The sequence below is a fragment of the Lithobates pipiens genome, unplaced genomic scaffold (genome assembly GCF_037356315.1).
Source record: "Lithobates pipiens isolate NorthernLeopardFrog02 unplaced genomic scaffold, aLitPip1_a1.2 Scaffold_19, whole genome shotgun sequence".
NCBI classification, from domain to species: domain Eukaryota; kingdom Metazoa; phylum Chordata; class Amphibia; order Anura; family Ranidae; genus Lithobates; species Lithobates pipiens.
Window position 1 is genome coordinate 174,908,261 of NW_027507764.1, and position 20,401 is coordinate 174,928,661.

The 20,401-nt window shown below is 41.1% G+C and overlaps 2 protein-coding genes across 3 annotated transcripts in view; one reads left to right on the plus strand and one right to left on the minus strand.

The window, feature by feature from the left end:
• Nucleotides 1-1,343: 1,343 nt before the first annotated feature.
• METTL6 (methyltransferase 6, tRNA N3-cytidine) lies at nt 1,344-15,666 on the minus strand. 2 transcript variants are annotated; one of them, XM_077491491.1, is made up of 7 exons: nt 15,497-15,666; nt 13,121-13,193; nt 12,572-12,893; nt 7,910-8,044; nt 6,388-6,558; nt 6,161-6,302; nt 1,344-1,594 (listed from the first exon to the last, which is right to left on the minus strand). In XM_077491491.1, exons 3-7 carry the CDS (start codon nt 12,869-12,871, stop codon nt 1,446-1,448), a joined length of 897 nt encoding a protein of 298 aa, XP_077347617.1. In that variant the 5' UTR covers nt 12,872-12,893; nt 13,121-13,193; nt 15,497-15,666; the 3' UTR covers nt 1,344-1,445. The 2 variants fall into 2 exon arrangements, with proteins under 2 accessions (XP_077347617.1, XP_077347616.1); XM_077491490.1 differs by lacking the exon at nt 13,121-13,193.
• Nucleotides 15,667-15,731: 65 nt separating this feature from the next.
• Nucleotides 15,732-20,401, plus strand: part of EAF1 (ELL associated factor 1) — a 29,970-nt gene continuing 25,300 nt past the window's right edge. The window contains exon 1 of the mRNA XM_077491492.1: nt 15,732-15,940. Within this exon, the coding sequence (XP_077347618.1) occupies nt 15,736-15,940 (205 nt within the window). The 5' untranslated portion in view covers nt 15,732-15,735. The remainder of the gene's footprint in view (nt 15,941-20,401) is intronic.

Sequence of the window (20,401 nt, forward strand, 5' to 3'; positions counted from 1 at the left end):
TCAATGGCTGCGCTGCTTTCCATCCATCCACTCCAGCCAATCAGCGGCCAGGCTGAACGGTGGAAAGGACGTCGGGGGACGAGTGCGGGACCTTCGAGGGGTGAGGTAAGTAAAAACGGGGGGCCTGGTGGCGTAGGCACTGTCAGAATGCATTAAGGTGAAAAAACATTTACCTTTACAACCCCTTTAATCCCTTCCCTGCCCCTAATTTGTAGACGCAATATCTTTTGCGCAAACCAATCAATACACACTTACTGCGATTTTTATTTACCAAAAATACGTAGCAGAACAGAGATCGGCCTAAACTGATGACAACATTTTATTTATTTTTTTTAATTGTTTATAGCGCAAAAAAGAAAAAAAACGCAGAGGTGATCAAATACCAGCAAAAGAAATCTCTATTTGTGTGAAAAAAAAAAAAAAAAGACGGACATCTATTTTGTTTGATTACCACGTCGCACAACCGCACAATTGTCAGTTAAAGTGACAGTGCCACATCGCAAAAAAATGGCCTGGTTAGGAAGTGGGTAAATCCTTCTGGGGCTGAAGTGGTTAAGGGATCTATTTATAAAAGGGTGTCAACTCAAGATTCACACTTTATCAGATTCTGTAGAAAAAAAAAAAAATAAAATAAAAAAAAATAAAAAATAAAAAAAGGTTAGTGGCGGTTCACACCAGTGCGATGACAGACATTGCATGTTATTTGCATGGTATTGCTGTGCAGATCACATGCGATGTCTGTGCAATGCGATTCCAACCATACAAACTTTACAGCTGAAATTGCATTCACACCAAAATGGTGCAGGACCCCTTTTTTTGGTCCGCACTGGAATCAGATTGCATGGGTGCTCACACCTATGCAGTTTGATTCCTGCACAATTTCCCAGTTCACACTGCAATCCAATCTGGGAGTGTCATTAACTTTACTTTGACATCCCCAGTGGTTCCCAGTTGTCAGTGTGAACCAATGTACGATGCAGGTGCGATGCGGGAAACCGCACCGGATTTGCAGGGTTCCTGCATCGCACCAGTGTGAACCCAGCCTAAGAGTTGTGTGAATCTTATGTGAAAACATTTACAAACACCTAAGAGGCCTATGTAGGCGTTTGGTCAAAAAAATTTCTACAGATAAACAATTATAAGCAGAAGTATTTTCCTTTTAGTAACAAGAGGTGAATCCTGCAGTGTTGGTAAAAGTCAATGGCAAAATTAGATAAGAATTTACTCAGATCCACCAACCAGTCAAGTTAGGGACTGCTGAATTCTCAGTTAATTGCTGTTAAAAAAAAAAACACAATGTTATTTTATTATAAAACATACATACATAGTAGTTCAGAACATGATTCAGAAAAAGAATACACTTATTTAATAGTTTTTGAAAAAAATATATATAAAAAATACATTTTGTAAATAAGGTTTAAAAGCCACATGCAAATAAAAAAAACTTAAAGCATCTGCAGAGGTTTATAAAATTTGCTCTGAACAAAGACTCTTGGTACACACAGGCCCTCCTTCTTGTTCACAGTCTCTCTTAGAACATACTCATTGGAAATTTCTGTATACCCGGCTGTCGTAAAGAGACTTTGCAAATACTCTGTAAAAAAAGGTATTAAATTAATTATGGTTAAAATCCAGGCAGATTAAACACACAGTACAGTAGCAGATCTTTAAATTAAAGAAAAAAATATAATAATGACGCCTTGATTAAGCAGTGTAAGCAACTGCTCTCATATATGTATTAACCACTTCAGATGCGGAAAGTTTCATCCCCTCCATAACCATTTTTTTGCGATACAGCACTGCATTAATTTAACTGACAATTGCGTGTTCATGCGACACTGTACCCAAATAAAATGTATGTCCTTTTCCCCCACAAATAGAGCTTTCTTTTGGTGGTATTTGATCACCTCTGCGGTTTTTATTTCTTGCACTATGGAAAAAAAAATTTTCATTATAATAAAATTATATATATATATATATATATATATATATATATATATATATATATATATATATATATATATATTTTTTTTTTTTTTTTTTTTTTTTTTTACTATAAAACATATCCAATAAAAAAAAAAATTCTAAAATTTCTTCATCAATTTAGGCCAATATGTATTCTGCTACATGTTTTTGGTAAAAAATTAAAAAAAAAAATGATCACAATAAGCGTATATTGGTTTGGTTGGCGCAAAAGTTATCACGTCTACAAACTACTGAATATTTTTATGGTATTTTTATTTTTACTAGTAATGGTGGCGATTAGCAATTTTTTGCTGTACTGCGACATTGTGGCAGACAAATAGGACACTTTTTGGGCACCAGTGAAACTAATACAGTGATCAGTGCTAAAAAGAAAGAAAATGCACTGTCAAAGTACCAATGACACTGACAGGAAAGGGGTTAACAAAAGGGTCGATCAAAGAGTTAAGTGTGCTCTTAGGGAATGATTTCTAACTGTGTGGGGGTGGCTTAACTGAAGGAAAACAGAGATCCGTGTTTCTGCTTAGCAGAAACACAAGATCTCTATTTTCCTCTCTGACAGAATGGTGGTCTGTCTTGTTTACATAGATCGGTCTGCCTCTCCTGTCAATGATCGCAGGGTCCCGGCAGACATTGCGCCTGCCAACTGACTCCCGCGCACAGGGTATCATTTTTGGTATGTACATGCTATGTGTTAGAAATATTGTATAAATGGACAACTTTGTGTTTAAAAAAAATAAAAAAAAATAAAAAAGAAGAAGAAGAAGAAAGAAGGCGTTTTAACCACTTCCCACCCCTCGGCCGTCATATGACGTCCTTCACTTTGTGCAGGGGTATCTGAATGATGCCTGCTGCTATGATGCAGGCATCATTCAGAGATCAGCTTTTTCAGCTGGCAATTCCCTACACCATAAGAACGATCATAGCGGCTGTTCCCCTGCTTGATCGTTCTTACGGGAGGCGAGAGGGCACGCCCCCCCCCCCTGCAGCTTCTACCGACTCACCGCTATGATTGAAGCCAGGATCGGTTTTTTTTTCCCCAGCCTAGAGGTGAGATGTGGGGTCTTATTGACCCGATATCTCACCTGATATATCTCAATGTAAAGAGGACCTGTCATGCCATATTCCTATTACAAGGGATGTTTACATTGTAATTTTGGGTTTGTAATTTTTGGTATGCAAATGCTGTGTGTGAGAAAACCTGGTAATATGACAATTTTATGGAAAAAAAAACAAAAAAAAACAAAACAAAAAAAACTTGATTTTGCAAAGAATTGTGGGAAAAATGACTACTTCAAAAAACTCACCATGCAGCTTTCTAAATATACTGGAATGTCTTATTCCAAAAAGGGGTCATTTGGGGGTATTTTCACTTTTCTGGCATGTTAGGGTTTCAAGAAATGAGATAGACTGTCAGTACATTCAGGTGTGATCAATTTTCAGATATTGGCACCATAGCTTGTGGACTCTATAACTTTCACAAACTAGGGGTGCACCAAATGGGTTTCCTGGTGCTGAAACTGATATGGAAAATGAAAAAAATACACTAGGCCGAAAACCGAATCTGAAAATTACCGAAACCGAAACTTATTTAAAAAAATATATTTTTATACAGGAGATGGTCAGCGACTGGGGACATGGTATAGGAGATGGTCAGAGACTGAGGACATGGTACAGGAGATGGTCAGCGACTGGGGACATGGTACAGGAGATGGTCAGAGACTGGGGACATGGTACAGGAGATGGTCAGAGACTGGGGACATGGTACAGGAGATGGTCAGAGACTGGGGACATGGTACAGGAGATGGTCAGAGACTGGGGACATGGTACAGGAGATGGTCAGAGACTGGGGACATGGTACAGGAGATGGTCAGAGACTGGGGACATGGTACAGGAGATGGTCAGAGACTGGGGACATGGTACAGGAGATGGTCAGAGACTGGGGACATGGTACAGGAGATGGTCAGAGACTGGGGACATGGTACAGGAGATGGTCAGAGACTGGGGACATGGTACAGGAGATGGTCAGAGACTGGGGACATGGTACAGGAGATGGTCAGAGACTGAGGACATGGTACAGGAGATGATCAGAGACTGCAGACATGATACAAAAGATCAATGCAGCATCAACAGTGCCCGTCAGATGCAGCCAGCCCGTGTCCCCAATAGTGCAGCCAGCCCGTGTCCCCAATAGTGCAGCCAGCCTGTGTCCCCAATAGTGCAGCCAGCCCGTGTCCCCAATAGTGCAGCCAGCCCGTGTCCCCAATAGTGCAGCCAGCCCGTGTCTTCCCTGTGTGAAGGGAAGAGAGAAGAGAGCTGCCGCCGCCTGGTTTAGAGAGCTGGAAACATCACTGCTTTCATTTCAATAGCTCTGTGTTCCCTGCTGCGCGCCGTCACATACAGCCCCTCCCCCTTGTCCGGGGAACTTTAATAGACAGATCACCCGTCCAATCCTTGGACGGGTGATCTGTCTATCAAAGTTCCCCGGACAAAGGGAAGCGGCTGTATGTGACGGCGCGCAGCAGGGAACACACCGCTATTGAAATTAAAGCAGTGATGTTTCCGGCGCTCTAATCAACCAGGCAATAGCTCTCCTCTCTTCTATGCTACAGGAAGCCCCCGTGATATGCGGCACCAGTGGTGCGGGGCGGAGCCCCGCCCCATTTCCGGACCTTTTTCTCTTTCAGCAAATAGCCAAAAAGCCCATTTTCGGCCGATACGTTTTCAGCGAGATTACATTTTGGTGCATCCCTAACAAAGACCAAATAATATACACCAATTTGTACTTATTTTTACCAAAGATATGTAGCAGTAGAAATTTTGGCCAAAATGCACGAAGAAAAATTACTAATTTGCTAAATTTTATAACAAACAAATAAAAATGTATTATTATTTATTTATTTTTTACAGAATTTTCAGTCTTTTTTTCTTTTATAGCGCAAAAAATAAAAAACCCAACAGTGATTAAATACTACTAAAAGAAAGCTCGATTTGTGTGAAAAAGGACAAAAATGTCATATGGGTACAGTGTTGTATGACTAGTAAATTGTCATTCAAAATGTGAGCGCACTAAAAGCTGAAAATTGTCTGCTTAGGAAGGGGTTTAAGTGCCCAGTGGTCAAGTGGTTAAAAAAGCAAATCATTAATAAAAAAATAAAAAAAACAAAAAAACACACCCATCGCACTCCTTGCATTTCTGCAGTTTCTCAATTGATGTCTATTGAACCAAAAAATAAATAAAAAAAATCACTGTTTTGCTTTTAAAAGTCCCTGACCCTTGCAGAGGCACAAAATGCATTGAAGTGAACCTGTTCCATAGGAACCCGTGTTAAAAAAATAAATTAAAAAATAAATAAAAATGTCCTCTCTTTCCTGCAAAAAGCAAGAAAAAAAACAAAAAAAAAAAAAAAAAAACATTGGTATGAACGGAGCCTAAAGGATAGGAGGGTTTAATTCCACTTTATGCTTGTCAGCAGATTGTCCTCTAAAAACTTGGCAGTGCCTAAAAATGCCCAAGTGGAGACCAGCTAACCATGTGCAGAACAGGGTGAGACAGTGTTTTACTGCATTTTATAAAGTATAGACACTTATTTTTAATGTTCAACATAGCTATACATGTAAAATGGGCCAGCCTGAAGTGATCTAGCAGGACTTAATTTTCTGAATAAAATTCCACTTTATCAGCTTATAGCAAAACGGTGTTCTTATATTCTCTATTACACATTTAACCTTTTAAATGCCTTATTTACAGGAGGTGGGAATGTGCTTATATTTTCCCGAATCCCTAGCTAATCAGTAAGCTTACCCAAGTTCAGTTCATTCAGCTTTACAAGCATCTCTTTACTGATAACACACCCTTTGCATATTACTCAATATATAGTGGTTCTCTACTTTATCTCTATATCAGGGACACTAAATCATTCAAGTCTGCATCTGGGTGAATGGTGACCGGAAGAGCAAAGTCTGCAGATCACCAGTGGACTATGCAGTAATGGCAGGAAGGCACCACTTTTGGGAACCCATCCCTAATTTATCTGTCTGGATCATGAGAGTTGAAGCATATTGCTCTCCCAGGAACAAAGTTCATGCATTAGTCTTTACACTATAGGAACTTTTCCATGGATGCATTTTAGCTCATAGGATAGCATTCAAAATCCAATTAAAATTGAGTATTCACCTGTTTTGAAAAAGTAAGACCGTGTCCCATCTTGTCTTACATAGAAGTTTTCCCCAAGCTTACTTCCTGGTTTGAAACGTATCATGGCATGATCATGCAACCCATAGTCTCTGAACAAAACACAACCACCTGGTTTCAGCACCTGTAAGAAAAATAATGTTCCTTAGTTTGGGCTTATACAAAGTGTACATGACATTTTAGAATTTGTTTTTGTAAATGCAATGTACCTTGTAAATATTACTAATAGCAAGATGCATTTTATCTGGATGGATAGCAGATAGGACAAAGATTAATGTGGCGACATCCACGCTTTCCGTCGGTACGTTCTCGGTTAGATTGTCCTTGGTCAGATCACACTGGAAGGCTTTGCAGGTATTTGTATTGTAAGATGGGTTTTGCTAAGAATGTAAAAGAGACTAAATTAATAAAATAAATCTAACATTGCAAAATCTGAATGAATGAACTGTTTGGTTCGAACACTGATTTTTATACCTTCTGGAAATGTTTGCAGCAGATAATAAAACTAAAAGGGCAAAAGCAAGCAAGGCTTCTAAACAGTATCGATCTTCACTCCCAGTACATCTGCCTTCAGCCCTGAGGCTGCTTCCCCCAAAGTCCCTCTCTATTAGGCGTCATGCCAGCAATAACGTTTATGTAGTTTAAAACCCAGAACTGGATCCCACAAGCTCCTTAAAATTGAATGGCAAGTCTAATGTACCCATTATTCTCACCCCAGAGTACCAAACTCAAAGGCAAAAATGTAGTGTCACTTTAGGAGGAGATTCAGTCACATTTGTGTTTAATAAAAGTCAGCAGTTACAAAAACTGTACTCACCCGTCCCAGGATCCAGCAATGTGCTCACCCAAGCTGTTTGTTCCATCTGTCTTTTGTCCCCAGCTCCAGCATCTCAGCTGTGGGCACCCAGCTGTGACAGCTTGCAGCTTCACATTGGGGTGCCATCGTGCATGCGTGAGCTGCGTTGTGTATGCTAAATAGTCCTGCAGTCTTCTGGGACCTGTGACGTGTCCTAGAGGACTGCGGGGAGGGGGGAGGAGAACTTCTGTTCAGATCGCCTAGGTGATCCTAAAAGGGGGGGGGGGAGCCTTGGGGGTTAAGGAGGCCTGAAAGTGGAACTTTCTCTTTTGGGTGAAGCTGCCAAAAGAGAGTTTACTGCAAGAATCATTGTAAGCTACTTTGTTAGATTAACATGCAGTGCAATCAACGCAGAACTGCTTGTGACACTTGTAAAAAGTGAGTGGCTTTTACCAACACCTTCTGAGATGTGTGAGCACAGCAGTTTTTTACATCATTAGTAGGCCATGATCTACCGCTAGAAAGAAGATGCCGACTCAAGCTGAGATCATATCCAAGCTGGAGGCATCAAATGCTTGGAAGCTGCAAACAAAAGCTATGCACTGGTGCGGTAACTTATCTTGTTGACAATTCGTTTATGTAAAATGATTTTATTTTTGTCTTCTGTTTCAGTAGTATGTTGTTCTCTTATATATCAAGTGTTAGTTCCACTTTTAAATTTTACTATGTGGCAAGTATTGAAAACAATACTGCATAATATACAATACATCTCCATACATACAGGAAAACAATATCTGAATGCAAAAAAACACTATCCAGATACATTTATAGAATCACTAAATATATTATTCCAAAATGCCACAGAGTTCCTCATAAATATAGAACAACAAAACTATTAAAACATACAACACTGGGAAAAGCCAGTGAATACAAACCTTCACAAACTCCACAGCTCTAGGAGAAAAGTCGCAGGCATACACAAACAGACGTGGATCCTCTTCTAGGAGAGGAAACAAACAGTTTCCAACACCACAGCCCGCTTCTAGGATAGTTAGCCTTTGGTTCTCAAACTGTAATGAAAAACAAGCCACACAGTAGATCATCATACACTGCTGAAATATAATGGAAAGCCACAACTTTATATGGGAGGAGGCATTACAATCATTGGCAAATTGGCATAAGGAAGTTTGCAATATTGTCAAATCCAACTTTTGGCAATAAGCCATATTGTCCAAAATGTCAAAAAACAGAACAGTCTGTGTTATTCTATAGAAGTCATTCAGATTCAATACATCTTTTGTTAATAACATTTGTTGATACCTACCACACAATTAATGTGTAGTTTAGCTATACAGTCTATATATACACTGTACAAAGCAAGAACAACCAACCATTATTTTTAATTAGAAACCCCCCTCCTCCCTCTTTCACCCGCTCATAGACATTATGATTCCGCCTGCTGACTCTCTCTGTGCTGCTTGCCACTTCCTGAACAGGGGCCATAACTGTTGGGCATCAGTGCAGGGTGGCAGCAGGAGACCAGGTGCTGCAACACACTCTGCCTTTCTCAAATGTGCACTATACAGGCATACCCCGCTTTATGTACCCTCATTTCACGTACAATCACGTGTACGGACAATGGCATCTATGGGAAATCATGGTCAACTTGACATGGCACTGCTCCGGAACCACAAGTGACAGGGAAACCAAACTTGGGGAGCACCGAAAGGGGACCCAGGACAACAACATATCTGATTTTGGGGTCAGCCAGCTTGCCTAGGTAATCTACCATGTCATAGTCCTGGGTCTCCAAGTTTGGTATCCCTGTCACTTGGTTCGGGAGCAGTGCCATGTCAAGCTGACCAAGATTTCCCATAGAGCTAGAGTATTTACATGTATGGAGAAGTGAAAAAGGGTATTGCTTCACTTTAAAGTACATTTTCCTTTTACATACACACTCTGGTCCCATTGTGTACTTAAAAGTGGGGTGTGCCTGTAATGAGGCAGAGTGGCATTGAGATGACAGGTGCTGGGCTGCTCTCTGTGTTCCTTATTATCTAATATTGTCAAGTGGAGTAATCTCCAGCTGAGAGTAAAATTTCTTACCCAAAGCCATCATAGAGAGTGATGTGGGAAGTGGGGGTTAATAGCATTGCCACTGACCACCAAAGGAGGTGGTAGTGATGGGTGGCTGTTAACAGCAATGCCACTGAAGGCCACTGCAGGGGGGTGAGAATTAACAGTGTTGTGGAAAATTTGATTGTATAACATTTTATTCTAGGATGTGTGTTTTATAGTTTGCCATCTGTCTCCCTGTGTCCGGTTTGATCGAGGAGCGCTCTAGCAGAGTGTACTTGGGTCAAATCGAGACCAGGGGTAAAAAGTCAGTATGAAAACCTTCTCATCGGATTTGAGACGTGTTCTCTGTGTCTGTGGATGTTTGTAGGTACCAAGCGCAATGCGCTGGGCTTCTTGCCTTCAAATGAATATGGGCATTAGAGAAGCGAAGTCTACATAACGAGATAGACATATTATTTTATCTCGGTGTGGCTACGTTATCCTTTTTGGATACAAATCTGCTTTAATAAGAGGACATTGGTGTCGGCCTTGTTAATATACTAGTACCGTATGTTGACAACACCAGTAGCAATGTCCCCACAGATTGTCTCAAGCTTTTAAGAATCATAATGAGCTCACCCCATACTGTTTACTTTGAAAGCACTATGGTCTGTGCGCCATACTGACTAAAAGGGGGCGTGTGCATTTCCTCTTGTGAATGCCCTCCCCTTTAATGTATGTCATTTCCTGTGATGTCATTTTCTGTACTAAGGGAGTGCCTGCCTGTTGGGGGCAGGACTTCCTGTTTGTCATTCTTTGGGAGATAATAAAAGTCGATGTTGAGCCCCTGGGGGGGGGGGGGCGCATGAGCATGGAACTGAGAACGTAGAAGGATGGTTGAGTCTGTTCATTGGGATGAATGTGTTGGAAGGTAAGCTAAAGCGTTATATCATTAAGACGGAAATGGGTGCTTATTGGAAGCACAGTAGTAGATGGGGCTGTGTGCATAGCACAGCAGCCAAATTACCACGACAACAGTATTGCCATTTACCATTGATGTAGAAATTAAGGGGGTTGAAATGGTACTGCCAATGACCACCAATGTAAATGTTATTATTGCAGTCACTGACACCAGTGCCGGGGTTTATTTTAAGCTCTGTACACACAATCAGAAAATTATATGAAAAATACAGCTTTGAAGCGATCGTACGATAATCAGATCATTACTACAGAGCTTCCGAGAGCTGATTGTGACAGTTCATCTAATCGGACATGCACAAAACATTTTTTCATACGATTTTTGCTTAATCAGTACAGCTGTCATTCGAAAATACGATACAAATGTATTACAACACATTACATCACTTCCGAATTTTTATTCTGTCATACGAGAATTTGTGACTTTAGTAAACTCTTCAGGTTCGATCTGAGATTAGCATGCAAAACAATAAATAAATACGACAAAAAAAAAAAAAACAAACACACGGAATGGACAATCATTTGCCTGATAATCTCATTGTGTGTACCAGGCATTGCTGCCACTCACAGCAAAGAACGATTACATATTTTATTTTACCTTACCCTTTTTGTTCAGCAGACATACAAAAAGAACAAAAAAATTAAATATATATATCACACAACACACCGTATACCTGTACTGCAATTTTTGGACTTAGTTATGCATTACAATCCATTCATTTTGAAAAGGCTGCTTATTGCAACGCAATGTACTGCTATTGCGTGGCCCTCTGGAAGTGTGGGGGCTGCACTTGAGACACTAATTTTCAAGTTTATCACCACTGCTGCACTGCTGTATACCATCCCTATAAAATAGCTTATTTCCCATTTCAGTCTTTGAAAACAGTGCCATCTAGTGACCAATTATATGTAGCACAAGAATAATCTCAAACGTTGAATCTTCTAAACTATCATTAAATCAGAATTCCATTTTTTTTTTTTGCAAATCTGTTTATTGGGTTTTAAAACACTTAACAGAAAAACAACATACATTGGCCATGATGAGTGTTAACTTTTGTACGTACAGAATTATGGTATAAGGCAAATAGTTAAGTTAAACCGTGAAATTAAGGCATCGCGGTGGTCTCAGCAAGCTGGCTCCATGGGTAGGAGGACAGCATGGGGCTAAAAATTGCATCTCAGAAATGTATGTTACATTCACAATTGCAGATTCCTATTCCTTAGCAGAAGATAATGGGTTGGAAGTAGGGTGTGAATCTGAGGCTGTGGAGGCATCCGCTAGCCATTTGGACCAAACCTTGTCATATTTTTGCGGGCAATACCTATTAGCATAACAATCTTTGTAAAGAGGCAGGCTGTTGTTGACCAATTGTTTCAGAATTCCATATTTTCTATGACTTCAAATGGTTAATTTGGGCCAAGCTGGTCCAAACTAACAATTTTTTTTACTAACTGATGCAGCCGCTGTGCGCTGTACTGTACTGTTGTAGCATCATCTACATACGGTATGTGGCTCTGCGTTCTGCAGCAGTATGGGCAACTTCCCAGCTGCTGCTGGAAGTAAATGGAATTGACCTGAATGAGTCTCTGCCATTCAGGGGAAGCTTTGGATTTTCATAAATACAAGGTTTCCTCCAATTTTTTTTTTCTCTCTCTATAACAAACCTTTTTACAAGTCCCTTTGGCTGGTTTTGCTGACATCATGGGTCCTATTTGCCCTATTCTTCCTCCAGCATTGGGTAGATTCTAAATGTTGTAGCAGTCAAATAGGCTCACTGCAAGGGGTATTTTATTTGTTTTGCATGAATTTTAGCTTTAACACCCTTGGCTCACCAAAAAGTGGGCTGATTGAGGCTTGGCGTCATTCAAAGCATGGCATCCCTGAGTGGGCGAGTCTGCAGGGGACAACACCAGAGAGGAGGCGAGTATAGCAGCTGTAGCTGTTTATTTTTATGTTTTTAATTTATTACAGACTGCCAGGGAACCAATGCCATTCTTAGATTCTTAAACTGAGCTTAAACTACAGTAGAAAAAAAAAGTCAGGTCATCAACCTGGCTGTATGAATCTCAAGACTGGACAAAATGTGCATAGCATAGTGTGTATTTTCTTACACACAAATGCGCCTTTATTAGTCTGCAAGATCCCTCAGCTATTTCCTGGGCCGGTATTATTGCATTTTAAATAATGATGGTGATTGAATATTCAATGTCTGAAGGCTATAAAAAAGGACATAGAAAGCTGATTTGCCAAAAAGATAAAAATACTAAATCAAGAACTACATGTGTCACCTGTCTGGCCATTCAAAATGTGTGTGAATCCCAAGACTGGCTGTACAGAACTACGAATGCTTTGACCGGTAAAACAGTGTATATTGACTTCCTCAAGCTTTGCTTTAACAACCACAGTGCTGGTAGGGGCACATCTATTTGTGGATGGATATGGTGTTTAAAGATTTCCCATTCCTTGACAATAGAACAAATTCTAGAGTCAAACTAAAACAATTATCCATTCATGCTTTCATATCTTTCTGTGTTCACAATACTGAAAGAGCCGTACTTACCTCCCTACAGGCTTTGAGTTCCTCAAACTCCCTTGTTGTCCAATGTCTGTCCTTAAAAAAGTTAGTGCTATTTCTTTTATAGAACAAGTCCCAGTTCTTCTGTGCATCTGTTTCTAGTTTCAGTCGCTTAAACTCCGATACCAGAACGCTATCATTTTGCAGCTTTTGTGCCACTTCAGGGCTAACGCTTATCACTTGGTCAGCTTTCTTCTGAAATTGCACCTCTCCTGCAGGAGGTAGTTCACAGATAGAGCCATTCTTTCCTGCGGAGTTATCACCATCCGAGGCACAGGAATCCATGCTTTACAACTACAGTATGGAACTATAAAAAAAAAAAAAAAAAAATCAGGATCCCAATATTTTTTGAAATTCAATTATTTTATTGTTTTTTTCAACAATAGATCACACACAATATTTTTCTAATAATTATATATACAAAAGCTATTATTTTAATCACTTCAATAGAAGGCCATGTTAGACTTAAAACCCATATAAAGCCTGACTACAGATTTAAAAAAAAAAAAAAAAAAAAATACATAGTTGAAATACTTATATAGGAGGTTTTTTGCTTGTCAATAGATTTCTTTATTTCTATCCATTCAGTCCTGAGATTTTTGCAGCCCTGTAAAAAAGGAGATTTTGTGGATCTTAGGTATTTGTAGATCTTAGAGATCTTTGTAGATCCCTGAAAACTCATTGAATCATGGAAGCCTATCCCACACCCACCTAACAACAACTGTCCCCGAGCCAACCCCATCAAATCATTCTCTGCAGCTATTACCTTTTGTACCACCACCTCCTCCCTTTAGAATGTAAGCTCTATGAGCAGGGCCCTCCTATACCTTTTGTATTGAACTGTACTGCAATTGTGTTGTCCCCCCTATACATGCTGCGTAAACTGTTGGTGCTATATAAATCGTGTACAATATTAATCTTAAAGCTGAAGTCCAGGCCAACCTTAAAGTGGTTGTATAGTGTTTTTACTTTTACCTACAGGTAAGCCTATAATAAGGCTTACCTGCAGGGGCATACTAGTTCATTATGCCTTTTCCCTTGCAGGTCTTAAAAAAAAAAAAAAAAAAAAAAAAAGTCAGCGGGTTTACTCCCGCTTTAAAAAGCACTACTGAAATGCTTAAAATGGAGGAAGCTTATTTACCTGCCAAAGATTTATGACTGTCCCCTAGCCTAAGATTTTCTCACCCCTACCAGGCAGCACAGTCAGACTGGTGACTTTACTTTCTGTACTTGCAGTTATTCAATAAAGATAGGTCGCATCATCTCCGGCTTGTGCTTAGACGTGATGGAGCAGCAACACCCCACTGCTCTCTAATGCAATATACCAGACAGTTTTTCTCTGGCCATTACACAAAATAAATTGTTTTAATGAAATCAATGAAAGAAATCTATCTTGATCTTGTTCTATTTATGCTGCAAAAATATAAAAAGCAGATGATCTGCTGTGTTGGTTTAGAACGTTTAGGTAAGGATCAATTCAATAGTTCCAAGTCAGGGGAATCGGAACATTTATTTCAGTGTCAGAATTTAAAGTTTAACTAAAAGGCAAAAAACGCATGAGATTCAGACAGGAACCGCACGCATTCCTGATGACATTTTTTTTTTTTTTTTAGGATTGACGTAAATCGCACCACAAAATAACGATGCTCAATATCGGTGAGTACTTGACAGAAAGTATCGTTACTCATACTCCCTGCTAAAAAAAATTGGTGGAACCCTATATTTAACCCTTTGATTGCCATGGGTGTAACCCCTTCCCAGCAAGTGTCACTAGTACAGTGACAGTGCATATTTGTAGCACTGATCACTGCATTAGTGTCCCCACAAAGTGTCAGTGTCCCCACAAAGTGTCAGACTGTCTGCCATACTATTGCCACCATAATAGTATAAAACAAAAAATTCCAGTATACATCACATAGTTTGTAGACGCTATAACGTTTGTGTAAACCAATCAATATATACGCTTATTGGGATTTTTTTTTTACCAAAAATATGTAGCATAATACATATTGGCCTACATTTATGAACAAATTAGAAAAAATAAATAAAAAAGTAATCGGATATGGTTTATAGAAAAGAGTAAAAAAATATTGTTTATAGCGCAAAAAATAGAAAACCCAGTGGTGACCAAATACCACCAAAAGAAAGCTCTATTTGCTGGGGAAAAAAAAATGATATAAATTGTATTTGGGTACAGCGTTGCATGACCACGCAATTCTCAGTTAGAGGTGCCGTTTTGGAAAAAATGGCCTAGTCATTAAAGTGGGAGGGGGGGTAAACGTTCAGAAGGTCAAGTGGTAGTAAAGTAATTTATTTTACTGAGCCTATAATAAGGCTTACGTGTAGGTAGAATGAATATCTCCTAAACCTGTACGGTTTTGGAGATATTCACACTGCATGCAGCCGGTGATGCCATTAGCGCATGCGCCCTAAAGGGAAGGCATACCTGTGCTGTCCCTTTGGAGCTGCAAGCCGTTGTCTGTGATTCTTACGCGCATGTGCGGGAGCGACGTCATTGTGGCTTGGCCAATCAGATGGTCGGAGGAAGCAAACCCAGAAGGAAGAGTGGGTGGAAAGGTGGAAGAGTGGGTGGAAAGGTGGAAGAGTGGGTGGAAAGGTGGAAGAGAGGGTGGAAAGGTGGAAGAGAGGGTGAAAGATGGGGTGGAGGTGGCAGAGTGGGTGGAGGTGGAAACACCTTCAATAGTGACAGCATGGAGGACTTCATTCTAAGGTATTTCATAATGTGCTAGCATGCAGTGCATACTAGCACATTATGCAATTTTCTTACAGGATTTTTATTTAATCGGTTTACTCCTGCGTTAATATGGTGTGGATTATGGAACAAGACAAGAATGATAAGCTCTTTCTCCATGCTACCCCAAATATGTATAACCCAACAAGCAGACATACCTAGATTCCCACACCACTGTCATAAAGAAGCATGGCACTGAACTCGTTCATAGGTGTGTTCACCAAAGAGGACAGCTCTTCAGAGCTGCGGGTCCGGACTCAGGGATAGCTGACAGAATACTATGCCTGTCACCACACTAAAGCGCATGCAGCAGGGGAACCATTCACCATATGCGCTGTTCCCCCCGGAATATTATTCATGCCGTACAGCCGTGCGTCACCGGGGTAACTGCGAACCAATGGGAAAGCCAAAGCTGCGCATGCTCGCTGGGGAAACAGCGCGTAGCTTGCTGACGGGATTATTTGCATATCGCTCGGTATATACGGAATCCGTAGGTATGAACGGGACGCCCCCACCACCGCCTCTGGACCGGGAGGAGCATGCTCTGAGACTAGGAGAGAGCTTCGAGAAGAGGCCGCGCTCCTCCTTCCACACAGTACGATGTGAGTACCGGGGAGTGACGTGCGCGGCTTAGACCAATCCCAGGCCTTGTTTACTGATTGACGTCATGTGTTCTTCTAATGACCGCTCTAATGTCCATACATGACAGGGAGCCGAGCTTCGTGTTGTGTCCATAGATTACAATGAGCCTAGGCTAGCCATCCTATTGTGTCATGACCTGTCCATAGGTGACAGTGAGTGGTGCTGGATCTAGACCTTGGGGCCCTCAACATAAAAATTCAATTATATGACAAAGAAAAATAGGAAATTAATCAGAAACTGCATTTGTTCTAAAAAAATATATGTTAGGTTCCGAAGAAGACATTTTTTATTATTGTGTTTTTGTTTTTATTATAGACTGTAGGAATACACATTGCAGGGGTCACTGGAACTGCCAAGTCATACATCCCAGTTATGCATCACACTACAATATAAACTATATTACAGTACAATATGTCTTCCTGCACTTAGCATCTGCAAAATCTTTAACCACTTTATAGTAGTGGTGGCTGGTGTTCAAAAAATTTTGGGGCACAAACCGAAAAAGTCTGAGAAATGCTGAAAAAACCCCATCAAATGCAGCCCCACTGTGCCCATCGAATGCAGCCCCACTGTGCCCATCAAATGCAGCCCCACTGTGCCCATCAAATGCAGCCCCTGAGCACTCTGTGCTCTGCGTTACATTTTCTTCTATTCTGCCTGTTCATTTTTCAATTTGTACAGTAGAACAATAAGCAAAGAGACAGCTTTTTTATTAATTTTTTCAGTTGAAAGGGGATTTTCTATTGCAAAACTGCACCCCAACTGTGAGCCAAGTGTTTGGCTCAGGGTTGTGGCATGGCCTTATCTACTTGCATAAGGTATATCTGGATACAGTAAAAACACAGATCAACCACCTGGTTGTACTGCTCCATGGCTTGTAGTGTAAACGAGGCCAGCAACAGTTTTATTTATTTATTTATTTTTCTTTTGGAAAAAGGTTAAAAGCCATGAATAAAAGTGATTTCCATTGTAATATGTTTTTTATGCGTCCCATAAAACTGCACCGGAGCGAACACCCAACTTCAGGGGACGGGAAACAGAGACAGTTAAAGAGTAACTCCACTTTTGTTGAGGGGGAAAAAAAAAACTATGTTGCTGATTCCTACCTTTTGTTACATGGAATAACTGTTTGCTTGTGTCCATGTGCTAAGCGAATTTATATGGGAGTTTTATAATTGTCAATCAGCTGGTGTCCCTGCAGGGCTTTAATGAGGAAAGGGGCAGGGTATGCATCCCTTTAGATGTGATTTCCCTTTTGAGAGTATCACACCAAAAATTATATTTTTATTGCAGGGGGTGCCCAAAATCTGATTTGTATCTTAGTGCAGACTTCTGGAAATCAATGAGCCAATCACACAAGCAGGAAATTACATTTCTGGGGGGGTTTTATGTTCACCATCTGTGTACAGAACACCTCCAGGTTGCCATATTGCATTGCATTTTACAGTACTGAAGATTGAAAAGGAAAGGTATTTTTTAATAACATTCAATAATATGACTTGTTTCCCAATTGTTTACACAAAAGTGGAGTTACCCTTTACAAATTAACCCTTTCCCGCCGAGCGTACGCACATCTGCGTACTCGGCTTCCGGGGGTTATACCGGGATGATGCCCGCACCTGCAGGCATCATCCCGGTACCGTTTTTTACAGCAGGCGATTGGCTATCCAGGCATAACAACCGATGCGGCTAAAAGCCGCTCGGCTGTTATGCCGGAGGAGCGGGAGGGGACGTCCCCCCCTCCCGCCGCCTCTCGCCGCTGTTACCGGTGCTCCCGCTCGATCGGGAGCACCGATTAAACATCCGTCGGCTCTGGCTGCTGGGGAGGAACTGGAACGAAGCCGTAATCGGCTTCGTTCCAGTCTCCTCATCGTAAACACGGAAGCGACGTCATGACGTCACTTCCCGTTTACTCGGCTGCCAATGGCGCCGGTTTTAAAAAAATATCCGGTATTCAGAATCGCCGTTTTCGGCGATCTGAATACATTGAAGTGTAAAGGAGGGGTGGGGGGTCTTTTAGACCCCCGATCCCTCCATAAAGAGTACCTGTCACCACCTATTACTGTCACAAGGGATGTTTACATTCCTTGTGACAGCAATAAAAGTGATCAAATTATTTTTTTTTTTTTTAAACAATTTAGTCATTTAAAAATAAATAAAATAAATAAAAAAATAAAAAAAAAATTTTCAAAGCGTCCGCCGTCCCCGCGAGCTCGCGAAGCAAAGAAAACGCATACGGAAGTCGCGCCCGCGTACGTAAACGGTGTTCAAGTCACACATGTGAGGTATCGCCGCGATCGTCAGAGCGAGAGCAATAATTCTAGCAGTAGACCTCCTCTGTAACGCTAACCTGGTAACCGTAAAAAAAATTTAAAGCGTCGCCTATTGAGATTTTTAGGTACCGTACTTTGTCGTCAATCTACAAGTGCGCGCAATTATAAAGTGTGACATGTTTGGTATCTATTTACTCGGCGTAACATTATCTTTCACATTTCGCCAAAAAATTGGGCTAATTTTACTGTTTCGTTTTTTTTTTTATTCATGAAAGTGTCCCTTTTCCCAAAAAGTTGCGTTTAAAACACCACTGCGCAAATACCGTGTGACATAAAATATTGCAACAATCACCGTTTTATTCTCTAGAGCCTCTGCTAAAAAAATATATATAATGTTTGGGGGTTCCAAGTAATTTCCTAGCAAAAAATATGGATTTTAACTTGTAAACACCAAATTCCAAAAATAGGCTTAGTCATGAAAGGGTTAAAGAACTAAACCCATCAATTGAATGGTTTCCCAAAACAGTTATATTCCATGCATGCCATGAATGATAACTGTCACAGTTGGTTGTGCTCTCAATAGAAATGTCAAGCCATCAAATGGCTGATGTCATAACTGATCTATGGCTGCTTCCTTGGCTTTAACGGATAGGAGGGTTTAGTTCCACTTTAAGGCTAGACTACCCCCCCTCTCCCCCCAGTGGTTTTCTGTCCCTCACAGGATCAGAGGGTGCTCTACCATCTGACCTTTTTGTGGCTCCTGTTCAGGCTGGTCCCTTCTTCCTCCTAGCAGGTGTGGCAGAGAGAGCATACTAGGCTCATAGTCTGAGGGAGAAGAGGAGTCTGGGGGGATTACAGGGAGTAGGGGAATCACCTGTCGGCCCCTAGGTATACATTTCTACAGGGTGAATGCCTTCCTAGGCCTTTGCAGCATGCTCCTGGTGGGAATTGGTCACTGGTTTGGTCCCTCAACCCAAATCTGAATGATTTCACTATTTGGGCAATGACATGTCACTGGGTTTGGGGGAGCCTGGTGGGGGAAAATGAGAGACTAGTTCCCATCAGGTCTGCTTTTTGAGTGACAGTGCACAGCAGTGGGCAGATTCAAAAGCTGTTATTAGACTGAAAAGCAGTTATGGATCCACCACCTGCTGTGGGCTGTCTCTCAAAAGTGAAGTGGACCTGATGGGGAAACTAATATCTCAGTTCCTCATTAAACTCTGTCCACCCCTAGTATAAAACTCATCGACCTGTCAGTGTGAGGGGTGCAGTGGTTGGGGAGGAAGGGTGGGAGTTCATCCAAAACATCTGTTACTGGGCCGAGGTGCATTCTCTTTCTTTACCCCTTGCACATCTGAAAGGAAAAGAATAAGTCAAGACTAATGTCCACAGCTGCAGGGAGCTGGATTAGGCAGAACGATTTCTCAACCACAATGTGTTTCTTTTTACCTTTAAACATAAGAGAACTCCTAGAAGGGTGGGATGAGAGGCAAGAAGAAGTAGATGAAGTTGTTCCTAGATCCTTGGTGGCCAAGGAGAGTGTGGTTTACAGAAGGGGTAGGCAACCTGGGCCCTCCAGCTGTTGCAGAACTACAAGTCCCATTGTGGGAGTAGTAACTGTCAACAGAATCTGTTTCAGGGACCAAAAAATATATATATAATAAAATTTGCTATGTCAGGATACATTCTTTCCTGTACTGCGACACAGCAAATGAACATACCGCGCAATAAATTACATTTAATCAACAGTATGATGCCTAACATTCTGTGTGGGGCAGAGTTCCCCGAATCATCACCTAAAGCATGACACCGCTTTACCCCGTAAGCATTATGCGGTCCCATAAGGTACCACTAAAATATCGGTGCATGTTCAGATGTGCTGTGCCTGCGTTGAACTCCTGCCCTGCACATCCTACATGGCACTACAACAGAACAAACTTTTTTTAAGAACAATTCAGCAAGTAATGGGTGTAGGAAGGAGGGATAAGGGAGAGGTAAAGAGTTCACAAGCCTGAGGCTGGGTTCACACTTATGCGGATCATCCACATCCAATTCGCATGACAGGAGACTGTGACCAGTTCGGCCATAGTCTGCATTGGGAAAAGGGTCCTGTGCGTCTTTGGCTCTGTTTCAGGTGTGAATTCAGGC

Excerpts from the sequence above, each read along its gene's own strand:
- METTL6 (XM_077491490.1), bottom strand. The coding sequence starts at position 12,871 with ATGGATTCCTGTGCCTCGGATGGTGATAACTCCGCAGGAAAGAATGGC. Across the intron at positions 6,303-6,387 it reads CTATTAGTAATATTTACAAG|GTGCTGAAACCAGGTGGTTG; the intron begins GTACATTGCATT and ends TTTTTCTTACAG. Across the intron at positions 1,595-6,160 it reads GTCTTACTTTTTCAAAACAG|AGTATTTGCAAAGTCTCTTT; the intron begins GTGAATACTCAA and ends CTTTTTTTACAG.